Source organism: Amblyraja radiata, chromosome 3 (genome assembly GCF_010909765.2).
Source record: "Amblyraja radiata isolate CabotCenter1 chromosome 3, sAmbRad1.1.pri, whole genome shotgun sequence".
In the NCBI taxonomy this organism is placed as follows: domain Eukaryota; kingdom Metazoa; phylum Chordata; class Chondrichthyes; order Rajiformes; family Rajidae; genus Amblyraja; species Amblyraja radiata.
In genome coordinates, this window is record NC_045958.1 from 59,919,518 (window position 1) to 59,941,879 (window position 22,362).

The window sequence follows — 22,362 nt, forward strand, 5'->3', positions numbered from 1 at the left end:
GAGTTAGTGTTGGAGTTAAATTACAACATTCTATTCCCACTTTTCTGTAAATATCCTCACGTTGAGGGAGCCTTGAATTTACTAGGTTAATTTTTGAGACAGTCCATTCATGAAGGAAGTTATAAACAAATGTTGAACTGGTCTTCTTTTCAGATATACAAGTAGACAGATGGAAAAATACATTTATAGAAACAATTTCTCATAAGTGAGCTCATGTTCACTTGTGAGACCATATGAACTTTTTTTGCACCTTCATGGTCGATTTCAACCTTGTTTTTCTTTCCAATCAAATCCAAATCACCAAAACAGGAAACAGCTCCAATTGCTTGTGACAATATTCTTACAATTACTGATCTTAGAGTAAGGAGCATTTCCAGATTTTTTTTTGGTCGGTCCCATTTAAAAGTTACGATGTGAAATATCCTATCTAAAAGGATACTGAGGATAGTTTCATTGGTAAAATCCAAAAGAGTAAAAAAATGTTGAATTGAAATTAAGGCTTTGCAAGATTTTATGAAAACGCAAAAGGGCAAAACTAAATAAACGAGTTCAGTATTCTGAAAAACGCAAGGAATCGTGGGATTTTTCAAAGGTCAAACACTATAAATAAAAATCGAACGAAGCACTGTAGATTCAGTGAGTATAGTTTGTGTCCGTTTTGTTGTCTTTTTTCAAGTTTGTATTTGTCAGGGGGCAGGTACGAGTGTGAGACCGGGGGGGGGGGGGGGGGAGACTAGACTGGCTCTCGGCAGCTGCACGCACACAGAACCGTGCCTCATCCGCAGCCAGGATCAAACCCGTGTCCCTGGTGCCGCAAGCGCTGCCGAACCGCCACGGGACCACCACTTGAGTGTCCCATCCCCGACCGGGTGAGTGTCCCATCCCCGCGGCTGGAGACATCCGGACCGACGGGACACCGGCCCCAAGGCACACAGCCAGCACAGAGAAGCGCCAACTCCAGCCCAACCCCGCTACAACTCCAGAGAAACCCACTATGGCGACAAGTGCCAGTTCGCCCATGGCCCGGCCGAGCTGCGCTCCCTCAGCCACCACCGCAAGTACAAGCCGTACCTTGCACACCACCGGCTTCTGCCCCTACGGTACCCGCTGCCATTTCATCCACAACCCCGAGGAGGCGCGAGTGTGCTGTCCTCACCTGCGCCGGAGCGCCAGCCTGGGCTCCGCCTCTTCCTGCCTGGCGCTTGACAGGGCTGCGCTGCGGGGGCCCTTCCGACCTGGAATTAGTGCTGGCCCGGACACTAGGCTTGGGGCTGGGCAAGGGAGGGGGAGGAGGTTGCTGCTGCCGCCAGCACCACCATCACCAACAGCTCCAGCAGGCGCCCGGCCTGCCCATGGCCGGCAAGAGCCCGTCCGCAGACTCTCTCTCCGACCAGGACGAATCCAGCAGCAGCGGCTCAGAGTCGCCCGTCTTCGAGCAAGGCCGGCGGCTGCCCATCTTCAGCAGCATCTCAGTGTCGGACTGAGGGGAGAGGGGTGGAGGTAGCCAGCTGATGGTTAACCAGGCGGGACAGGCAGAGCCGAGCTGAAGCCAGCATCTGCAGTGCCGGCAGCAAGTCTGGGGCCTCCCCCGCCAGCCCAGGGCAACCCCGGACAGGGACGTGACACCTGGGAGGGGGCGGGGACAGCCCAACAGCAACTCAACAGCACCCACAGAGACGGAGAGCTGGGCCCGACTCTGACTGCGGACGAAACACAAGCATGCACACAATGCAGCACCACCGTTGCCGAGACTGTTTTTCGCCTGTGACTTATGACCTGGGCATGCGCCGTCGGAATACCGAACTCGCTTATTTAAAAAAAAGATCCTGGAAATCTGAAATAAAACAGTACATACTGGAAAAACTCAGGTCAGGCGGCATCTTTGAAAAGGGAAACAGCTAACATTTTAATATCTTTCAGTGTCCTTAACTGTTACTCTCTCCACAGATGCAGCTTTTTTCCTCAGCAGTTTCAGTTTTTATTATTGAAGAACAACACTAATTGGATCAAAGGAGATTCAAAGAAGAGGAAGTACTGACACTTTTGAAAAATATAAAAGTGGATAAGTCTCCAGGTCCTGACAGGATATTCCCTAGGTTATTGAGGGAAGTTAGTGTAGAAATAGCAGGGGCTATGACAGAAATATTTCAAATGGCATTAGAAATGGGAATAGTGCCGGAGGATTGGCGTACTGCGCATGTTGTTCCATTGTTTAAAAAGGGTTCTAAGAGTAAACCTAGCAATTATAGACCTGTTAGTTTGACGTCAGTGGTGGGCAAATTAATGGAAAGGATACTTAGAGATAATATATACAAGCATTTGGATAAACAGGGTCTGATTAGGAACAGTCAACATGGATTTGTGCCTGGAAGGTCATGTTTGACTAATCTTGAATTTTTTGAAGAGTTTACATGGAAGGTTGGTTAAGAAGGTTCAATTGTTGGGAATTAATGGTGGAGTAGCAAGATGGATTCAACAGTGGCTGAATGGGAGATGCCAGAGAGTAATGGTGGATGGCTGTTTGTCAGGTTGGAGGCCGTTGACGAGTGGGATGCCTCAGGGATCTGTGTTGGGTCCACTGTTGTTTGTCATGTACATCAATGATCTGGATGATGGTGTGGTAAATTGGATTAGGAAGTATGCAGATGATACTAAGATAGGTGGTGTGGATAATGAAGTAGATTTTCAAAGTCTACAGAGAGATTTAGGCCATTTGGAAGAGTGGGCTGAAAGATGGCTGATGGAGTTTAATGCTGATAAGTGTGAGGTACAGGACAAATCAAAATAGGACGTGCATGGTAAATGGGAGCGAATTGAGGAATGCAGTTGAACAGAGGGATCTAGGAATAACTGTGCATAGTTCCCTGAAGGTGGAATCTCATGTAGGGTGGTAAAGAAAGCTTTTGGTGTTCTGACCTTTATAAATCAGAGCATTGAGTATAGAAGTTGGGATGCTAAAATTGTACAAGGCATTGGTGAGGCCAATTCTGGAGTATGGTGTACAATTTTGGTCGCGAGTACCGAGGAGATTTACTAGAATGTTGCCTGGGTTTCAGCAACTAAGTTACAGAGAAAGGTTGAACAAGTTAGGTCTTTATTCTTTGGAGCGCAGAAGGTTAAGGGGGGGACTTGATAGAGGTCTTTAATATGATGAGAGGGATAGACAGAGTTGACGTAGATAAGCTTTTCCCATTGAGAGTAGGGACGATTCAAACAAGAGGACATGACTTGAGAATTAAGGGACAGAAGTTTAGGGGTAACATGAGGGGGAACTTCTTTACTCAGAGAGTGGTAGCTGTGTGGAATGAGCTTCCAGTGGAAGTGGTGGAGGCAGGTTCAATTTTATCATTTAAAAATAAATTGGATAGGTATATGGACGGGAAAGAAATGGAGGGTTATGGTCTGAGTGCAGGTAGATGGGACTAGGGGAAAATAAGTGTTCGGCACGGACTTGAAGGGCCGAGATGGCCTGTTTTCCGTGCTGTAATTGTTATATGGTTATATGGATCAATCTTCAAAAAATACAGCACAGGTTATTAAAATACAATACAAACTAGGCTGAATGACATCCCTGAGCAGCAAGACCACCAGGCTAAATGTTATCTTTCCAGTTATCTTATTACACATGAATAATAATTTAAGTTTTCCATAGAGACTTCAAGGATAACATTTAAACATTCCAAAACGTCTCTTTTATTTGATAAGCAGAAGCAAATAGACCAATTAATTGCTTCGCAGAAGATCAAACAATTTATTTGAACCTTTCCAACGTTCCTGTGATTAAGCACTTCACCAGGAATATTTCTCAATTAGGCGGATTTTCAGCAATTAGTGCCCCCCTTGTAAAATATCTAAATGCATTTGATTGACTCATTTCATTTATGTAAAGCATATGCTGCCTTTGATAACCTCTACATTGTTAATTCCTTACTAAAGCCCGTGCAACAAATGCAGTGCATGGTTGGAATCCAACATGGCAAATCAGAAGTTTAACAGAGGGAAAGAAAATACATTGACATGAGAAATACAAGTCGTATAAGAGAGCTCTTAACACCTAGTCTTTCCTCCAGTCTTCCCATCACCTTTGGAAACTTTTATTGCTGTTTATCAACATGAGGACCAAAGTTGTGCCAATGAGTCAAAGAAGCCATTATGAGACTGAGAAACAAGAATAAAACTGTTAGAGACATCAGCCAAATCTTCGGCTTACCAAAATCAACTGTTTAAAACATCATTAAGAAGAAAGAGGGCACTGGTGAGCTTACTAATCGCAAAGGGACTGGCAAGCCAACGAAGACCTCCGCAGCTGATGACAGTAGAATTCTCTCCATAATAAAGGAAAACCCCAAACACCTGTCCGACTGTTCGGAAACACTCTTCAGGTGTGGATTTGTCAATGACCACTGTCCGCAGGAGACTTCATGAACAGAAATACAGAGGCTACACTGCTAGATGAAAACCACTGGTTAGCTGCATAAATAGGATGGCCGGGTTACAGTTTGCTAAGAAGTACTTAAAAGAGCAACCACAGTTTGGAAAAAAGGTATTATGAACAGATGAGATGAAGATTAACATATCAGTGATGGCAAGATCAAAGTATGAATGAGAGAAGGCTACACTGCCTAAGATCCAAGGCATACCATTCATCTGTAAAACATGGTGGTGGGGGTGTTATGGCCTGGGCATGTATGGCTGCTGAAGGTACTGGCTCACTTGTCTTCATTGATGATACAACTGCTGATGGTTGTAGCATAATGAATTCTGAAGTGTATAGACACATCCTATCTGCTTAAGTTCAAACAAATGCCTCAAAACTCATTGGCCGGCAGTTTATTCAAGTTTCAAGAGTTTATTGTCATGTGTCCCAGATAGGCCAATGAAATTCTTGCTTTGCTTCAGCACAACAGAATATAGTAGGCATGAATACAGAATCGATCAGTGTGTCCATATACCATTATATAAATATATACACACACATGAATAAATAAACAGATGAAGTGCAAATAAACAGTTAATGGTCTATTAATGTTCAAAGTTTTGTTTAAGTTGAGTTTAATAGCCTGATGTCTGTGGGGAAGCAGCTATTTCTGAACCTGGACGTTGCAGTCTTCAGGCTCCTGTACCTTCTACCTGAAGGCAGCGGGGTGATGAGTGTGGCCAGGACGGTGTGGGTCCTTGATGATGCTGTCAGCCTTTGAGACAGCAACTGCGATAGATCCCCTCGATGGTAGGGAGGTCAGAGCCGATGATGGACTGGGCAGTGTTTACTACTTTGTAGTCTTTTCCGCTCCAGGGTGCTCAAATTGCCGAACCAAGCCACAATGCAATCGGTCAGTATGCTCTCTACTGTGCACCTGTAGAAGTTAGAGAGAGTCCTCCTTGACATACCAACTCTCCGTAATCTTCTCAGGAAGTAGAGATGCTGATGTGCTTTCTTTATAATTGCATCAGTGTTCTCGGACCAGGAGAGATCTTCAGAGATGTGCACGCCCAGAAATTTGAAGCTCTTGACCCTTTCCACCATCGACCCTTTGATATAAACGGGACTGTGGGTCCCCATCCTACCCCTTCCAAAATCCACAATCAGTTCCTTCGTTTTGCTGGTGTTGAGGGCCAGGTATTGTGCTGGCATTTGGTCAGTTGGTCGATGTCTCTTCTATACTCTGACTTGTCCCCATCAGTGATACGTCCCACAATAGTGGTGTCGTCAGCGAAGTTGATGGAGTTCGCACTATGACCGGCTACGCAGTCATGAGCATAGACTGAGTGCAGCAGGGGGCTGAGCACGCAGCCTTGAGATGCTCCCGTACTGATTATTATCAGCTAATTGTTAAGGCCCTGTCCCACTTGCATGTCCTTGGCACACAAATTACGCGACCTAGTCGTTGCGTTGAGGCGCACGGGCATCGTGTGGCCGTGTGGCGCCGGTTCCACTGAGAAGCGTGGAGGGGTATGAAGTTGTGCGCGGTATCGCGCGGCGCTCTGGGAATTTGTACCGAACAAAATCTTCGCGCGCCACCGTCCTGTCGCGTAACTGACGGCCAAGGTGGGACAGGCCCAAGACACTGGCGCGACGCAACGTCTCACCTCCAACAGCAGCAGAAGCGGGCAAAAGATCGTCGAACTCGGCCTGGGGCTCACGGCCGTTGCGGATACGGATCCGCACAGACTTCTACTCCCAGAGTGGGGCCAAAAAAATTGAAGATAGACACAAAATGCGGGAGTAACTCAGCGGGACCGGCAGCATCTCTGGAGAGAAGGAATGGATGACGTTTCGGGTCAAGACCCTTCTTTCAGACTGAAGAAGGGTCTCGACCTGAAACATCACCCAATGCTTCGCTCCAGAGATGCTGCCGGTCCCGCTGAGTTACTCCTGCATTTTGTGTCCATCTTCAAATGACGTCACGTGCTCCAGACGGCTGTGCGAGCGCTTGATGACGAGCGCGACTCACCCGGGACCGTTGCGCCTCAACGCGACGACGAGGTCGCGTAATTAGCGTGCCAAGGACACGCAAATGGGACAGCGGCTTTATTCTACAGCAAGACAATGATCCCAAAAATACTGCTAAGAAAACAAAGAAGTTTTTCGAAGCTAAACTGTCAATTCTTGAGTGGCCAAGTCAATCACCCGATCTGAACCCAATTGAGCATGCCTTTTATATGCTGAAGAGAAAACTGAAGGGGACTAGCCCCCAAAACAAGCATAAGCTGAAGATGGTTGTAATGCATGCCTGGCAGAGAATTACCAGAGAAGACACCCAGCAACTGGTGATGTCCATGAATTGCAGACTTCAAGCAGTCATTGGATAGGATATGCAACAAAATATTAAACATGACTACTTTCATTTACATGACATTGCTGTGTCCCAAACATTATGGTGCCCTGAAATGGGGGGGCTATGTAAAAGCACAGCTGTAATTTCTACATGGTGAAACCAAAATGTATAAAAATGGCCTTTAATAAAATCTGACACTGTGCAGTTTAACCACATGTGATTTTTTCCTATTACAAATCTCAAATTGTGGAGTACAGAGGCAAATAAATAAATGATGGGTCTTTGTCCCAAACATTATGGAGGGCACTGTAGTTCTCCCCCTTGGCCTTTTCACCGCAAGAAAATTCAGTCTATCCTCACAGCTGAAATGCACCATCCTAGACAGGATCTTATAGAAACATTTAAATTTCTATAGGGATTGGACAGGCTAGATACAGGAAAACTGTTCCCAATGTTGGAGGGAATCCAGAACCAGGGGGTCACAATTCAAGAATAAGTGGTAGGCCATTTTGGGACTGAGAGGAGGAAAAACTTTTTCACCCAGAGATTTGTGAATATGGAATTCTCTGCCACAGAAGGCAGTGGAGGCAAATTCACTGTCTTCAAGAGAGAGTTAGATATAGCTCTGCGGTCTCATGGAATCAAGGGATATGGAGAGAAAGCAGGAACGAGGTACTGGTTTTGGATGATCAAAGGGCCAAATGGCCTACTCCTGCACTTATTTTCTATGTTTCTATCCTAATTAATCTCCTCTATATCCCTTCCAATGGGTTATGTTGTTATGTTTGTTTGATTACCACAATTGTACTCCATGTGCAGCCTGACCAATGTTTTATAAAATTGTACCATAATCACCCTGCCAAGTTAATCAAGTATCCCATATGCCCTCTTGGCTCTCTTATATACCTGTATCATCACCTTCAGAGGGAATTGGATCTGTTCACTAAAATTCCTCTGTTCCTTAACACCCCAGCCTTAGCCGATTTCAAGCAAAATGAGTTCCCTTACAAGTACAAGATTCAATTTCATTTGCCAATGTTCTGTCTATTTTACCAATTCATCATGTAGCCCAAGATTACCAGTTTTCTCATCAGTGAATTTATCAATCATACCAACATTCACTTTGAAATTGGACTGGAGGGCGGCAGCTTCGACCACCCCGGGCCGCGGTGTTTGAGCCGGCCCGTTTGCGGGGTTCGATGAGCCGCGGGACTGTTTGTACCATCGCCCGGTGGGGTATCACCTCAGCGCAGAGGTAGAAGAGGAGGGAAGAGACTGCAGCCCTAAGATTGTTGCCTCCACCACAGTGAGGAGGTGCTTGGAGGACTCACTGTGGTGGATGTTAATTTGTGTTTATTATTGTTTATTATTGTATTATTGTATGTATGACTGCAGGCACGAAATTTCGTTCAGACCGCAAGGTCTGAATGACAATAAAGGTAATTCTAATATGTTTAACTAACAATAGGAGTCCCAGCAACAATCCCTGTGATACACCATTGATTATGGTTTTTCAATCATAAAAACAACCCTCCACCTCCTATTACCAAGCAAATTTTGGATCCACTTAGCCAACTTGTCCTTGATTGCATAGGCACATGAACTGGTCTCCCCTCCAGTGCCAAAGATTCCCCCACCTCTGTAAGGCACAAGTCAGCAGTATGATGGAATATTTCATCTCCAACTCTGAAAACCCTATTATCTCATCTATACCATAGATGTCCAGTCCCTTTTCACATCCATTTCCCATCAGGAAGGCCTCCTCTGCCTGGCAGAATTTTTCTCATCCTTAATAACTTTTCTTCTGGCTCCTCTCACCTTTTTCAAAGTAAGAAGTGTAGCCGTGGCCTTTGCATGGGCCCCCGGCTATGTCTGTCTTTTTATTGGGTAGGTTGAATACTCCTTGGTCCAAACCTATTCCAGCACCACTCCCCAACTCTTTCTCTGCTATATTGATGACTGCATCGGGGCAGTCTCCAGTAGGGGTGCCAAACAAGTTGATTTCATCAACTTTACTGCTAACTTCCACCCTGCTGTCAAATTCACTTGGACTATCTCTGACACTTCTCTCGCCTTCCTCAATCTATGTCTCGATCACAAGAGACAGACAGACAATCGATCAATGTTTACAACAAACCCACTGACACCTTGACAACATGTCTATTCCAAGTTACATTTTATCCTGACTTGGAACATATCACCATTTTTACCTAATTACCATCTTTAATTAATGGGACTTCCTGGTGAATTGTTAAGTACCTTAATTTCCACAACAGTTCATCACAACCTTCTCAAATTAAGAATGGGCAATAAATGAAGGAATGTTCAATATGTTCACACTCAATAGTAAACAATTATATGTGCACAGGTATTACAAACTTACCTACAAAGGTGGGTTAACTACAAGCTGCTCGTTGCACACAATAAATTACCATCTTACAGAACTATGCATAAATCTCTCAGGGGAAAGGATCACAAAAGAAGTCTCAAGGTTTAATATCTGATCATTTGATTCTGATTTCATATCACCAAAGGTAGCACAAAAGCTTTTGGACAGCATTACCTTCCTCTACCATGTAATATTTTGCTTGTTATCCCTTCCGCTACTTGTTTTTGACCAGAACATTCACTGCGGCATTTTCATTGAATTTTGATGTACTGGGGTGGACATATAGAATATCAAAGGAACGCAGTAAAATTACAAGTTTGAGACTGAAGAAAAGATTAAAGATCAGGGATACGTCAAAATATCCAACATATAGACTAATACTTTTATCTTGGGCACACCAAGTTTCTGACTAAAATAAATTGGGAGGTAATCTTGGCTGAAAAAAAAAAAAAGTATTCTACTTCCGTTGTTGAACTGTTTCAGGATCTGAAGAAAAGCAATGTAAATTGAATCGTGCAAAAGTTATTAAATGCAGTTTATAAACTAAAAATGTGAAATTTGAGATATCAGAATCCATAATTGTTAATTGAATAATTCTTTGTGCCGAAGTGATGGTTCTGTACAACTTAGCACAATATTGAAACTGCTGGCTTGGAAAGGATAGACAAAGAATGGTTAAAACATCTTAATTGCTATGTTTTTCCATAGTGGGTGGAGGTTATCTGGATCAAGCTACCATTGGTGGTGGAAGAGACAGATTCAAGTCCACCTGAAGGGCACTTAAACAGGTACTTAGAGAGGAAAGCCATTCAGGCACAATGCAACTTCATGGAATCAGCGTAAATAGGCATCATGGTCGGCATGGACAAGGTGGACCGAAGGAGCCTATGTCTGTGCTGTATGATTCTATGATACATGTGGGATATCCAATGCAGTTGAGGAATATGCAAATTGTAAATGCAAGTACATTGCAGAAACATTTCTCAAGTTACTTCTAGAGGCATATGATATTCCATTGCACAGCATCTACTCTGAAATCTATTCGAGTAAAATTATTTTTGTACCAATTCGCCTTCCTCTTCAATCCAAACTCTTGTCAGTATGACATTAGTCCCCAGCACCCCTCCATTACCTTACATTTAGTAAAGGTCCTTATGTTTCTAGGTGGTGAATGTTGTATGGTCAAGTGAAAGGCTGTGAAGATATGTTTAAAGCCACATCCATTCCTCACACAAGGTTTGTGCATGTGCCCTTTAAGAGTTGTCACTGGCTCGCAGTCCGCCTATTCTTCCACTTTTCAATTCCTATCTGCATATTGAATTCCCTGTGGGGCTTTAAACCCACAAAGCATAACCAGTTCATTGTCCTGCAATCTTATTTGGGCCACAAACATTATAGAAACATAGAAATTAGGTGCAGGAGTAGGCCATTCGGCCCTTCGAGCCTGTACCGCCATTCAATATGATCATGGCTGATCATCCAACTCAGTATCCCGTACCTGCCTTCTCTCCATACCCTCTGATCCCCTTAGCCACAAGGGCCACATCTAACTCCCTCTTAAATATAGCCAATGAACTGGCCTCGACTACCCTCTGTGGCAGGGAGTTCCAGAGATTCACCACTCTCTGTGTGAAAAAAGTTCTTCTCATCTCAGTTTTAAAGGATTTCCCCCTTATCCTTAAGCTGTGACCCCTTGTCCTGGACTTCCCCAACATCGGGAGCAACCTTCCTGCATCTAGCCTGTCCAACCCCTTAAGAATTTTGTAAGTTTCTATAAGATCCCCTCTCAATCTCCTAAATTCTAGAGAGTATAAACCAAGTCTATCCAGTCTTTCTTCATAAGACAGTCTGACATCCCAGGAATCAGTCTGGTGAACCTTCTCTGCACTCCCTCTATGGCAATAATGTCCTTCCTCAGATTTGGAGACCAAAACTGTACGCAATACTCCAGGTGTGGTCTCACCAAGACCCTGTACAACTGCAGTAGAACCTCCCTGCTCCTATACTCAAATCCTTTTGCTATGAAAGCTAACATACCATTCGCTTTCTTCACTGCCTGCTGCACCTGCATGCCCACTTTCAATGACTGGTGTACCATGACACCCAGGTCTCGCTGCTCTCCCCTTTTCCTAATCGGCCACCATTTAGATAATAATCAGCTTCCTTCACCCCCTTTACACCCAGAGATGACATGACAACCAACCATGTCATCTCTGGGTGCCCGCTCTACCACCCACCAAATGGAGCTCAGGGCCTGGCAGACATTGACGCAGAGACAACAACCTGGCTGCTCAACACCCGGCTTGAGATCTAATTATTCCTTTGGTTTATGTTTCATTCACAAGAAGAAGATGACCCCCTTTCAGCTTTTAACTAATTATGCCTTGATCTTAGGAATTCTATCCCAAACTTATTTTATCTTTCCACCTCGTCATTCATTGTGGCCCCAAAAGCCCATTTCACTGACCTAATTCATGTTTTGCTTTGGGAAGATGTCACATTTCTTTGTTCCATGAAGTGCCTTAGAATATTTTGGAGCACCAAAGTTGCAATTACTGGTCAACAGGCCAAGCAAGTTCATTTCTTTATTCCATCCAAAATCACAGAAGGTAAACTGATAACACACAACCTGGACTGAAATCAGCAAATTAAGAAGAAACTTTCCTGGCACAGAGCTGTAGCACCAGTCAGATTGCACCCATAAACAATGCCTTTTTTCCACAGCTCATTTTATTTTTTGTTATTCCATAATGCCTTATCACTAAATTGGATCTTCTTTTGCAAGGCATATTATTAACTTGGTCAGATAACAAAATCGCACTGAGTGCTTCAGTGGCCTCTTAGGTTCTGTTGGAAATACTCCAGATTTTAAATGTCAGAATGCCAATTTATAAAGTTGGATCAACAAAACACTGCATAGAGGAGGTCTAAATAAAGAGAACCAGAAGAAAAATAACTTGAATTTATGAACACTATTTACAATATAAACGTCTTATGAGACATTCCAGTTGATGAGTGTCAAGAGTGTTTAATTGTCATATGTACCAAAACAGAACAATTAAATCCCTACTTGCAGCAGCACAACAGGTTTGTAAACACAATACTCAATAAATATAAACAAACAAAAATAAAGTTCAAAAAATAAAAAGTCAATATAGTGCAAAACAGAACAAAACCCAAAGTCCCTGCTAACGTATTCAAATGAAGTACATTCGAATAAGTTACTAATATAATACTGTACATAAAATTGGTTGCCATTTATTGCAGGGTAATATGGGAAAACATTTTTGGGGATAAATTAAAATTGTCATAATTGGAACTGTTAACATCACTGGTAAAACACATTTTAAATATAAATACCTAAACCTGCAATGTTAAGAATTATTTTCATTTACATTAGTGATACCAAATCTGCAGATTGTGTGTTTGTTTTTAAAGTAGCACCCATAAATTTGACTGAATAATCAGAAAGACCCAAAATGTAATTCAAGATATTTTAGGACACTAAAGAAAACAATGCTCCACGCACATCCTTCCCTGTTTTTGTATACAAGCCCTCTTGAAATAAATGCTAGCATCGAGTTTGCTTTCCTACTGATTCGACTTGCAAATTAACTTTTTCGGAATCCTGCACCAGCACTCCCAAGTCCCTTTGCACCTCCGATTTCTGGATTCTCACCCCATTTAGAAAATAATCTACTCCTTTATTCCTACTATCAAAAATGCATGACTCCACACTTTCCTACACTATATTCCATCTGCCACTTCCCTACCAACTCCCCCAGCCTGTCCAAGTCCTTCTGTAGAGTCCCTACACTACCTTCCCCTCCCCAATTTTCGTATCATCCGCAAACTTTGCCACAAAGCCTTCAATCCCCTCGTCCAAATCATGAATATACAATTTGAAGAGTAGCGGCCCCAGCACTGACCCTTGCGGAACTCCACTAGTCACTGGTAGCCAACCAGAACAAGCCCCCTTTATTGCCACTCTTTGTCTTCTGCCATCCAGCCAACCTGCTATCCATGCTAGTATCTGCCCATTGATACCATGGGCTTTCATCATCCTTAGCAGCCTAATGTGTGGCACCTAATCAAAGGCTTTCTGAAAATCTAAGTAAACAACATCTACTGACTCTCTTTTGTCTCTCCTGCTATTTACTTCAAAGAATTCCAGCATCACATGGGGTCTGATACAAAAAAAAACACTAGGCCAGTTAGTCATTCAACCTTGTTTTGCCATTACGATCATATCCAATCTTCTCTGCTCACTACTTGTACCACTCGAATCCCCTGTAGTCAATCTTGAACGTATTCAGTGGCTCTGCCTCCCCAGCTGTCTGGGATAGAGAATTCCAAAGATCCATCAACCCCTTATTCTGAAATGATCCAGGTTCTGGATAACTCCAGAAGTAGAAACGACCTCCCAGAATCCATCTTCAATCCCCCTTAGAATTTTGTTTCAGGAAGATCATCTTTCATTCTCCTGCTCAACCTTTCTATGTCAAACCTCTTCTCCTCGGAACAAATCCAATGATTTTTCTCTGCATTGCATCAAACGGTATGTAATATTCTCGATGTTATCCTACCGGTTTCCTATAATAGTGTATTAATTGAAAATTACCCTGCTTTATCCAAGCAAGTTGCAGTAAAAGTCAAAATTTCTTTACTTTTCCTAATTAGTTACTGTACCCACAAGCTCATATTTGTGATTCGTGAACCATTACTCTGAAGCGTCCCAACCCAAAAAGTCACCTGTCCATTCACTCCACAGATGTTGCCCAAATAATTGTAATTTACCAGAATATCCCTTTGTACTGCAATCTTTTGTAATCCCATTCCCATTAAATCATAATTTGCTTTTTCATTTTTCATTTCAAAGTGAATAACCTCACATTTTCCTCACATTATACTTCATCTGCAAATTTCTTGCCGATTCACTTACCCTCATCTCCAATCACTTTGCAGGATCTGTGCCCTCCTCACAACACTCATTGTTAACCCAATCTTTGTATCAGCAGCAAACCTGGCTGGAGCATTTTTTTTTTTTAAATCTAGTAGATTATTACAGGCCAATGTTTCACATCCACAATTACATTCCATGAACATCCTCGGGGTACTGTTAGCATTTTGATTTGTCTGATCCACACGATAATTATGTTGCCCATGATAATTGCACCATCCTTCTGATTTGCCACCATTATTTTGTGATTTATACTGTTGTATGGCATGGTATTGTATGGTTAGTCAAAGGATCACAGAGCAATGAAACAGATGCTTTGACTCACAATGTCCATGTCAAGGGCTTAGACACTGATCCCACCAGTGACTTCTCCCCCTTACTATTTTTCCCCACCTAAACAATTCCACATCTGGAACTGCTGTGCCAATATCACTCCTCATCACTACAATGGCATTATCCCTTTTTTACAGATCCAACCCATCTCACTTTTCTACCACAATATCAAATACCCCTCAATATTCAGTTTCCAGTCTTCATTCCCTTGCAATCACTTATTTGTAATGGTTATAAAATCATAATCATTTAATCATTAATGTTAAGTTATTATGAAATCAACTCATTTATCTTGTTATGGATGGTGCCTGCATTTAAGAATCTTTAACTGTTTCCTCTCTGATCACTCACGTGTACCCTTATTATTCCACTCTCCACCTTCACAATACAGTCTGGTTATTGTTACGTCTTTGACCTGCACTATTGCCTTTTCCTTCCAACGTGCTCCCTCACCTGAACCCCTATGTCCTCTTTCCAGTTTAGCTTTTCGGGAAATCAATTCCAAGGACATCGAGGAGGCCCACAAAATCACTTGCTTTTCCAAGTGTGCAGGAAAGTGGTCTCATGCTCTGACAAGAATCAACACATCAAAGGCGTTTTAGCAGTAGTTTGGCTTTTTGAATTCCATGCTTGTTTGGATATACTTTTATTTAATGGCAATAGTCAGCTTGTTTGAATGTACAGCTACCTGTGAAGTCAAGGGAACTAAGATAACAGTGGATGAGCAGAAAAGCTATAATATTACAAATTAGGCGGTAACTTAACATACTGCAAACAAATAACTGAAAATATTTCAATTTTTTATTCGCGTGTCTTAAAAGTTGTACTAAAAGAAATTATACTTTGTTGAAGTCACATGGCACAGGCAGTATATTGTTGCATTGCTGATTACTTAATGCCCCAAGGCCAAGATGTTGATATATAGAAAATGTTTCTGCGTGAATACTTTTAACTGGCATCATCTGATCTTTGCCAAACATCTCAGAATTAAATAATAGTGCCAGGTTATTTTTACAATATTCTTGTCCCATATCATTCTGCTTGACTGTGCACATCCATAACACTAGAAATGTGATCGTGCAACAGTCAGACAATTATGGATACTTATTCCACAGGTGTTTTTTTTTTAAATGGAACATTGCAGGAACTGACAGTGGCAGGGAAAGTATTATGATTCTGCCAACAATGTGCCGTGTTATGTGCACTTCAGCCTGTACGTATAAAAAGACCGACTAAAATATATACCTCCTCTCTGTGAACAGTTACAAAAGCCTCAATTTGGAGTGGTATTATATTTACGGAAAATATATATATATATCAAGCATGTTAGACTGAAGTGCAGTTCATGGTGGAATGTGACTTATAGAGTGACACTCCTGATTACAATCTAATGCATCATATCCCTACGCATCAATTCTTTATCTAATATCTCCAGTTAAATTTCATCCTAATTGTGCCCCCCCCACCCCCCCCCCCTCCCCACCCACCCTCGGTGTTGAAGTGGCATGGTTTCACATTTTTACCAAAGGGAATCTCCTCCCTTTCCTTCATGACCCCTGTAGAAATGTATGCATAACACTTTCCCATTGTCCACCTCGCTGGGACTGTCTCATCCAATCCCATATTTCCCCTTCCAATCTCAGCCAGACACTTTCAGAAAGTATTTCCTTTAGAACTATACCTCACCACATCCTCCTCTTTTACGCATTGCCATTTGACAATGCTATAGAATCTTGCAGCACAGAAACAAACGTTTTTGGTCCACCTCATCCAAGCGATGCCTACAGTATGTACCATTTGCTTTCATTAGCTCTGCATCCCTCTATGATTTTCCTATCCAAGTATCTGCCCAAAATGTCTTTTAAACACTGTAATTACAGTACATCTGCCTCCACATCTCCTCTGGCAATTTGTTCCAGATAATCATTAACTTTTGTGTAAAAAGCTGACTTGTTTGACCAAGTGATGTATGATTTGTAACGTTTCTGAACTATTGGGAAGTGGTAAGGGTTTGTCTTTGGCACACTCTGAACCACTACCCTAGCATAAACTCAGTAACTTTGATACTAATTTCATGCCCTATCCCATCATCTGTCTGAACCAATGTTGCTCATAATCTCTATGTCCAGAATGCAAATTCTCATCCTACATGATAAAAGATTACAAATTTATAGCATTGTTTATTTTCACTCCTCCCTGTGGTACCGATTTCATTTGTCTTTGTCAACTTCCAGACGACATCATTCCAATGCTCGCCTGGCTGGCGACATCCAAGCTTCACATCGTCCTGAACCAAACTGTTTAAACCTACACTGGATTCTATGCACCCATCACTTATTTAGCGATACTATTATATATCCTAAATTCTACATTAAAATCTTAATTCTTGCATTCAAATATCTTTGGGGCATCTCTGTTGGTTCCAACAACCACATAATTCTCCCACGACGATCCCCGATCTCTCTTAAATTAAAAAAACTCCCCAGCAATCCACCACCCCCCTGACCAAATGAGTCCACTTACAATTTATTGTTTAGTTTATTGTCACATGCACCGAGGTATAGTGAAAAGCTTTTGTTGCGTGCTATCCAGTCAGCAGAAAGACTATACATGATTACAATTAAGCCATTTACAGTGTATAGATAGATACATGATAAGGGAATAACGTTTAGTGCAAGGTAAAGCCAGCAAAGTCCAATCAAGGAAAATCCGGACTTTCCTTTCCCCTCCTCTTTGATCAAGTTTGTTTCACCCCTAGTAATATCTATTTTAAAGTAGAATTAGCATGTTTTTCCAAGTTAAAGCGAATAGACAAATTTCTGTTTTTCTTTTAAGAGGCACTGCTTCTGGACAATCGTTCAAATGACAAGAAAGGAATATCATCAAAACTCGCAAAACAAAGCTGCAAAAGACATCATGTTAAGGACGGGAAGAGAATGTATTGGATAGCAAACTAAAGTAACTACATTCTTGCTATGTTTACAGACCACACCAATTCAAAATCAGTAAAAGATCAAAAAATGAGTTATCCAATAATTGATGTAACAGAGAATTGAAAATTACACAATACAAAGTGAATTAGTACAATAAAAAATAAATTATGAACTCTGAATTGACAATATACTGTAATTTCTACAGTTGGATGACAGTAGGTATCCAGCATGTCAATGTACTCACTTCATGACGTCACGTTTGCTCATTGTCGGGCCCCACTTAAATAGTTTTATTCCTCGCTCTTGCTGTTCCTGAATATATTGACCCCTAGCTGGTTGCTGTTTCACGAGTCAAACCCCGAGTTACTTTTTCTACCACTTTTAATCAGGCAACTGAACCATCCTATCAACAACCAGAGCAGTCCTGAGCTACTTTCTACCTCATTGGAGACCCTCGGACTATTTTTAAGCGGACTTTACCTTGCACTGAACGTTATTCCCTTTATAATGTATCTGTACACTGTGGATGGCTCGATTGTAATCATGTATAGTCTTTCCACTGATTGGTTAGCACGCAACAAAAGCTTTTCACGGTACCTTGGTACACGTGACGATAAACTAAACTAATCCTGAACTCGGCGTCAATTGCAATATCAACAACACTGGATATATGGAGCTCAAACCAAAGATCAAACTAGTCTGCATGGTTTAGCTTTCATTTTTTATCTGATCAACTCCAGAAAAGCAATCCCAACCTTTATACAAAGCAAAGTAATAATTTTTTTAACTAAATTCTGTATCTGACGCAGAACCACAAAATGTTTATCATTGGGCACATTAGTGAAAGTTAAACCAATCCTGTTACAAATAGGGAAGACAACAATGCATTTTCAATTTTGATAAGGGTGGTACAAGTAAATCAGTTACTTTACTACAGCATCTCATATTCCACTTGGGGAGTCTGCATCCTGGTGGCATGAACATTGAATTCTCACAATTCTGTTAGCCCTTGCTGTCTCCTCCCCTTCCTAACTCTCCCTCATCCCTCGGGCTCCTCCTCCTCCTTTTCCCTTTCTTCTCCCCGCCTCCCCCCACCTCCCATCAGTCTGAAGAAGGGTTTTGGCCCGAAACGTTGCCTATTTCCTACGCTCCATAGATGCTGCTGCACCCGCTGAGTTTCTCCAGCATTTTTGTGTACCTCCAGTATTTTACTTGCACCTTAAGTACTGAAGATCATTGTTTCTGTACTTTATGTTGCTTTTCAATTCAAGCAAGGCAATTTTAGTTTGAGAGTTCAAGAGTAAATATTCCCAGTAGCTCCAAATTCAGAACTGCTCCTCCTCATGCAGAAGTACAATAAAATTAATCACTCCACAAGGAAATCACTAAACTGTCAATTGTAATTTGTTGCAATAGGTATATGAACACGTTAAAAAATAAAAAAAATAAAAGAACCGACGGTAATCAAATGAATTGACACCCACTGGCTAACAACATAACATCACGGAATTAAAAGTAAGGATCGTTTATTTTTGGAAATGTTTAAAAAAAAAAAAATCTTCAAGCATTCCTCATTTTATGCAAACAACTGCCAAATTTTTACTCTGATTTATTGATACAAGTTATGGCTATTTCAAATCAAATCAAATTTAAATTAAAAATGTTGCTTTCACCAGTGGAATGAATGACTTATGAAGATGGGCTTTCATGTACATATTGGGGTGGGAGATTGCAACCTTCACGTGGTCCACCCCGAATTCGACCAAAGTTTCGACTATTGCAATCAACCCGACGTGCACAAACAAAATATGAAACAGAACAAGTTGACCTACAACTTTAGGCTGTGCACGCCATACGCAAGAAGAAGTAGACGTGCATATTTCTCCATGACAAGAACAAGCCAACAATCAACTAGTTCAGCCTTCCCAAGAGGCAGAACAGACCACGCTACAAAGTTTTCATGTCGTTGCCACTGTTTTGCAGCAGCATACGATGACATGTGTCAGACACAGACCGTTTCTGGATTTTGGAAAAGTTACATGATGCACCTCGTGTGCAATTCCACCCAGAAGCCCACCCAAAGAGTAAGGAAAAGCGTCACAAGCAAAGATTATAGAGGAGCTTTGGTCACAAGTTTACTTAGTTCAGAAGCAAAACTCAGATGTAGGTGGAAGCCGAGTTAGATTTAGCTCTTAGGGCTAAATGAATCAAGGGATATGGGGAAAGAGATTTTTGATGATCATATTGAATGGCTCGAATGGCCAACTCCTGCACCTATTTTTTTTTAAATATGTTTCTAACCACAGACCTGTTCAAACTGCACATTTGTGCGACATCGTCCTCGGAGATTGTTTTCTAAAATTTCCAGCTACGCACAGAATGATTAAACAACTAAATAGCCGGCTTCCTGACGTCGGTGGTGATATTAAACAGTTTCTATTTCTGCAAAATTCAGCACTATTCTCCCTTATCAATATTTACTACACGTCGGAGGATGCACTAGTTCTGGTTGTAGTCCTTCCAAAAGTAACCGAAATGTGCTTTTTAAAATAATGTATTCCTCTCCGACAATTTAGGAAAAAAGCAGCGAGATTTAACTTGGTGCACATTGCACGAGCTTCAGTCTAAACGCAACATGCCCTGCGAGTGGGGCAACGACTACAAACAACTAAACCTGGTGTCCTAATTATTGGCACACTAACTCCCGTCCACTAGCTTTAATGCTGGGCCTTGTACAAGAAAGAAAGTGGCACCCACCACACAATCTCATCCCATTATCACACGCAGGCGCCCTGCTAGCAGTTAGCCCACACAAACTGGAGCAGCGCTTCCCAGAGGCTGCACATCCCCAGAGTCACCGCCACCCCGCCTGAGCCTCAGCCCGCGGTCCTTTACCTGCTGGCCTCGCCGCTCCGGCCGCGCCTCCATGCCCCATGGCGGGACGATCGCCGTGGCCCTGACAGCCGGCCTGTGGCTGGAGGCCGCCTGCCCTCGGCGGGTTTATGCCGCCGCCACCGAGTCCCGACCTGGATCTGGAGCGCGTCCGGGGAGCTTCTAGCAACGGGTGCTGGGCAGGCGGGGGGAATCTGCCCGCACCCCGGTCCCACGGCTCCTGCCGCAGCGAGCCCTCGGGACCCAGCCCGCCGCCCGCCGCCAGGTTACTCGGGGGCCGCGGCTGCTCTGCGGGCGCGCCTTGGTCGTGGCTGCGATCGCCGGTGTCTTTGGGCGGAGAGGGCCCGGTCCGCAGCCGGGGGTAGAGGCAGGGCTCCTGAGCCGAGTGAGAAGGCGAGGCGATCGGCATCTGGTGCCGTGAGGAGAGGCGGCGGGAGCGGCGCGGGGCCCAGGGGAGGGGAGGGGGGTCAGGCAGGGGGAGCCGCTGGTCGGGCCGATCCCGAAGTTGCGGGACTTTGTGTCAGGCGGTGGCGGAAACAATAACCGGGGGCGGCCGAGAGCCCACTCCCCGCTCCCCGCTCTCACTGGCGGCCCTGCGCCTCCCAGGCCCCGCTGCTGCCGCCGCCGCCGCCGCACTTCCGCAGCTGCTCCTCTCGGGCTTGGGCTTGGCCAAGCTCCAGGCTCCCTCACTGCCCGCTTCGCTCCGTCGTTTCGCTTCGTGTTCCGCCCTCAGTCGGCCCGGCGACCCTCACCGCAAGTTTCTACAATCTGATCTTTTTCTCCTTCCTGTTATTTAATTTCTGATGTTGAGGGCGGTGGGGTTTGGTTTTTTTTTGTTGCGTCTCCTCCTTCCCGTCCGTGGCCCCCGGACCTCTCCCAGTGTGTGCGCCTTTTGCCGGGGGCCGGGTTATTTACAGCGGCCTCATGTACTGCTGACTCAACCCGCTCTCATGGGTTGCGTTCCTCGCCAGAGGAAAGGGAGGAGAGGAATGAATTAATGATTGCGAGTCACTGACTTTCAGCAGTCAGCTCTCCGCCCGCAACACAGCAAGCCCCGCACAGCACGCCACCCCAAATCAGAATCAACTCCAGTCCAAGCCCGTGTCAACCCTTTACCTCATTCAACTTACATTTCCAATTCAAATTCACGCCTGAAATAAATTCAACCCCAAAACAGCCACGACTCCACTTCAATACAAATCCACGTCAACCCCTGACCCTAATCCAAATTACATTCCAACAAACCCAAACTGTATTCTGACTCAACTACTTCCCTAACCCGAATCCAATCCAATTCCTGGACCTATTCCATCTGGGTTTTAACCCCATCCAAGCCTAGGTTAGAATTAAAACCTAATCCAAATTGCAATTCGACCCCACACAGAAGTCTTAAATCTATTTCATGGCAATGTTTTTTGGATCCTATGGTTCGGCTGATATGATATAGTCGGTTGGAATGAAAGTAAACAGGTTCGTGGAGCGCCTGTCAGTTTACCCGAACCTTGCTCAGCTCCAGCAGAATATGTGCCATAGTCAGAATAAATGCAAAGATCAAAAGAATTTCAGCTGCAGACTAAATCCATCAATCTGGGACTTGACTAGCAGCAGGAAATGAGACATCATCAGCTCAACACTCACTTCAAATTTATATTATTTGCGAAAGAGTTGCGTTTTCTAATTAATCGTGTTGTTCATCCTTAAATTAACTGCAATTATGTGGAATACTCTACTTTTTTTTTGTCGCTGTCGATCGACTATTTGCTGTCGATTGCGCTGGGCTGGTTTCCACTGAAGGAGGAGGAGTGAACAAGGCAGCTGCCTGTTATTTACTAACATTGGCAAAAGGTGTGGGTTGTGTGACTCTCGAGAGGAGATGACCCATGTGGTGGCTTGTTATTTAATGTTCCAAGCCTTTTGTTGAGCATTAGGAAGGATAAACGAGCGTTGTGATTTTTAGATAATAGGTGGCTGATTTTGGTTACATAAAAAAAAAGGATTGCATTATGTTAATAGTAATCAGTATTTAATACTTCTACGGGAATAATATTTTAAATTTAACGGTAGAAATACGATAAATGA

General features: G+C 43.2%; 1 protein-coding gene across 4 annotated transcripts in view; it reads right to left on the reverse strand.

Annotated features, from left to right (window-relative positions):
• The window catches only part of rnf38 (ring finger protein 38), a 158,443-nt gene extending 136,688 nt beyond the window's left edge, over positions 1-21,755 (reverse strand). The window contains exon 1 of one of the 4 annotated variants that reach the window (XM_033017866.1): positions 20,287-21,755. In XM_033017866.1, the coding sequence (XP_032873757.1) occupies positions 20,287-20,692 (406 nt within the window). In that variant the 5' untranslated portion in view covers positions 20,693-21,755. The remainder of the gene's footprint in view (positions 1-20,286) is intronic. The other 3 variants (XM_033017868.1, XM_033017867.1, XM_033017869.1) reach the window with 3 other exon arrangements.
• Between the last annotated feature and the right edge of the window lie 607 nt (positions 21,756-22,362).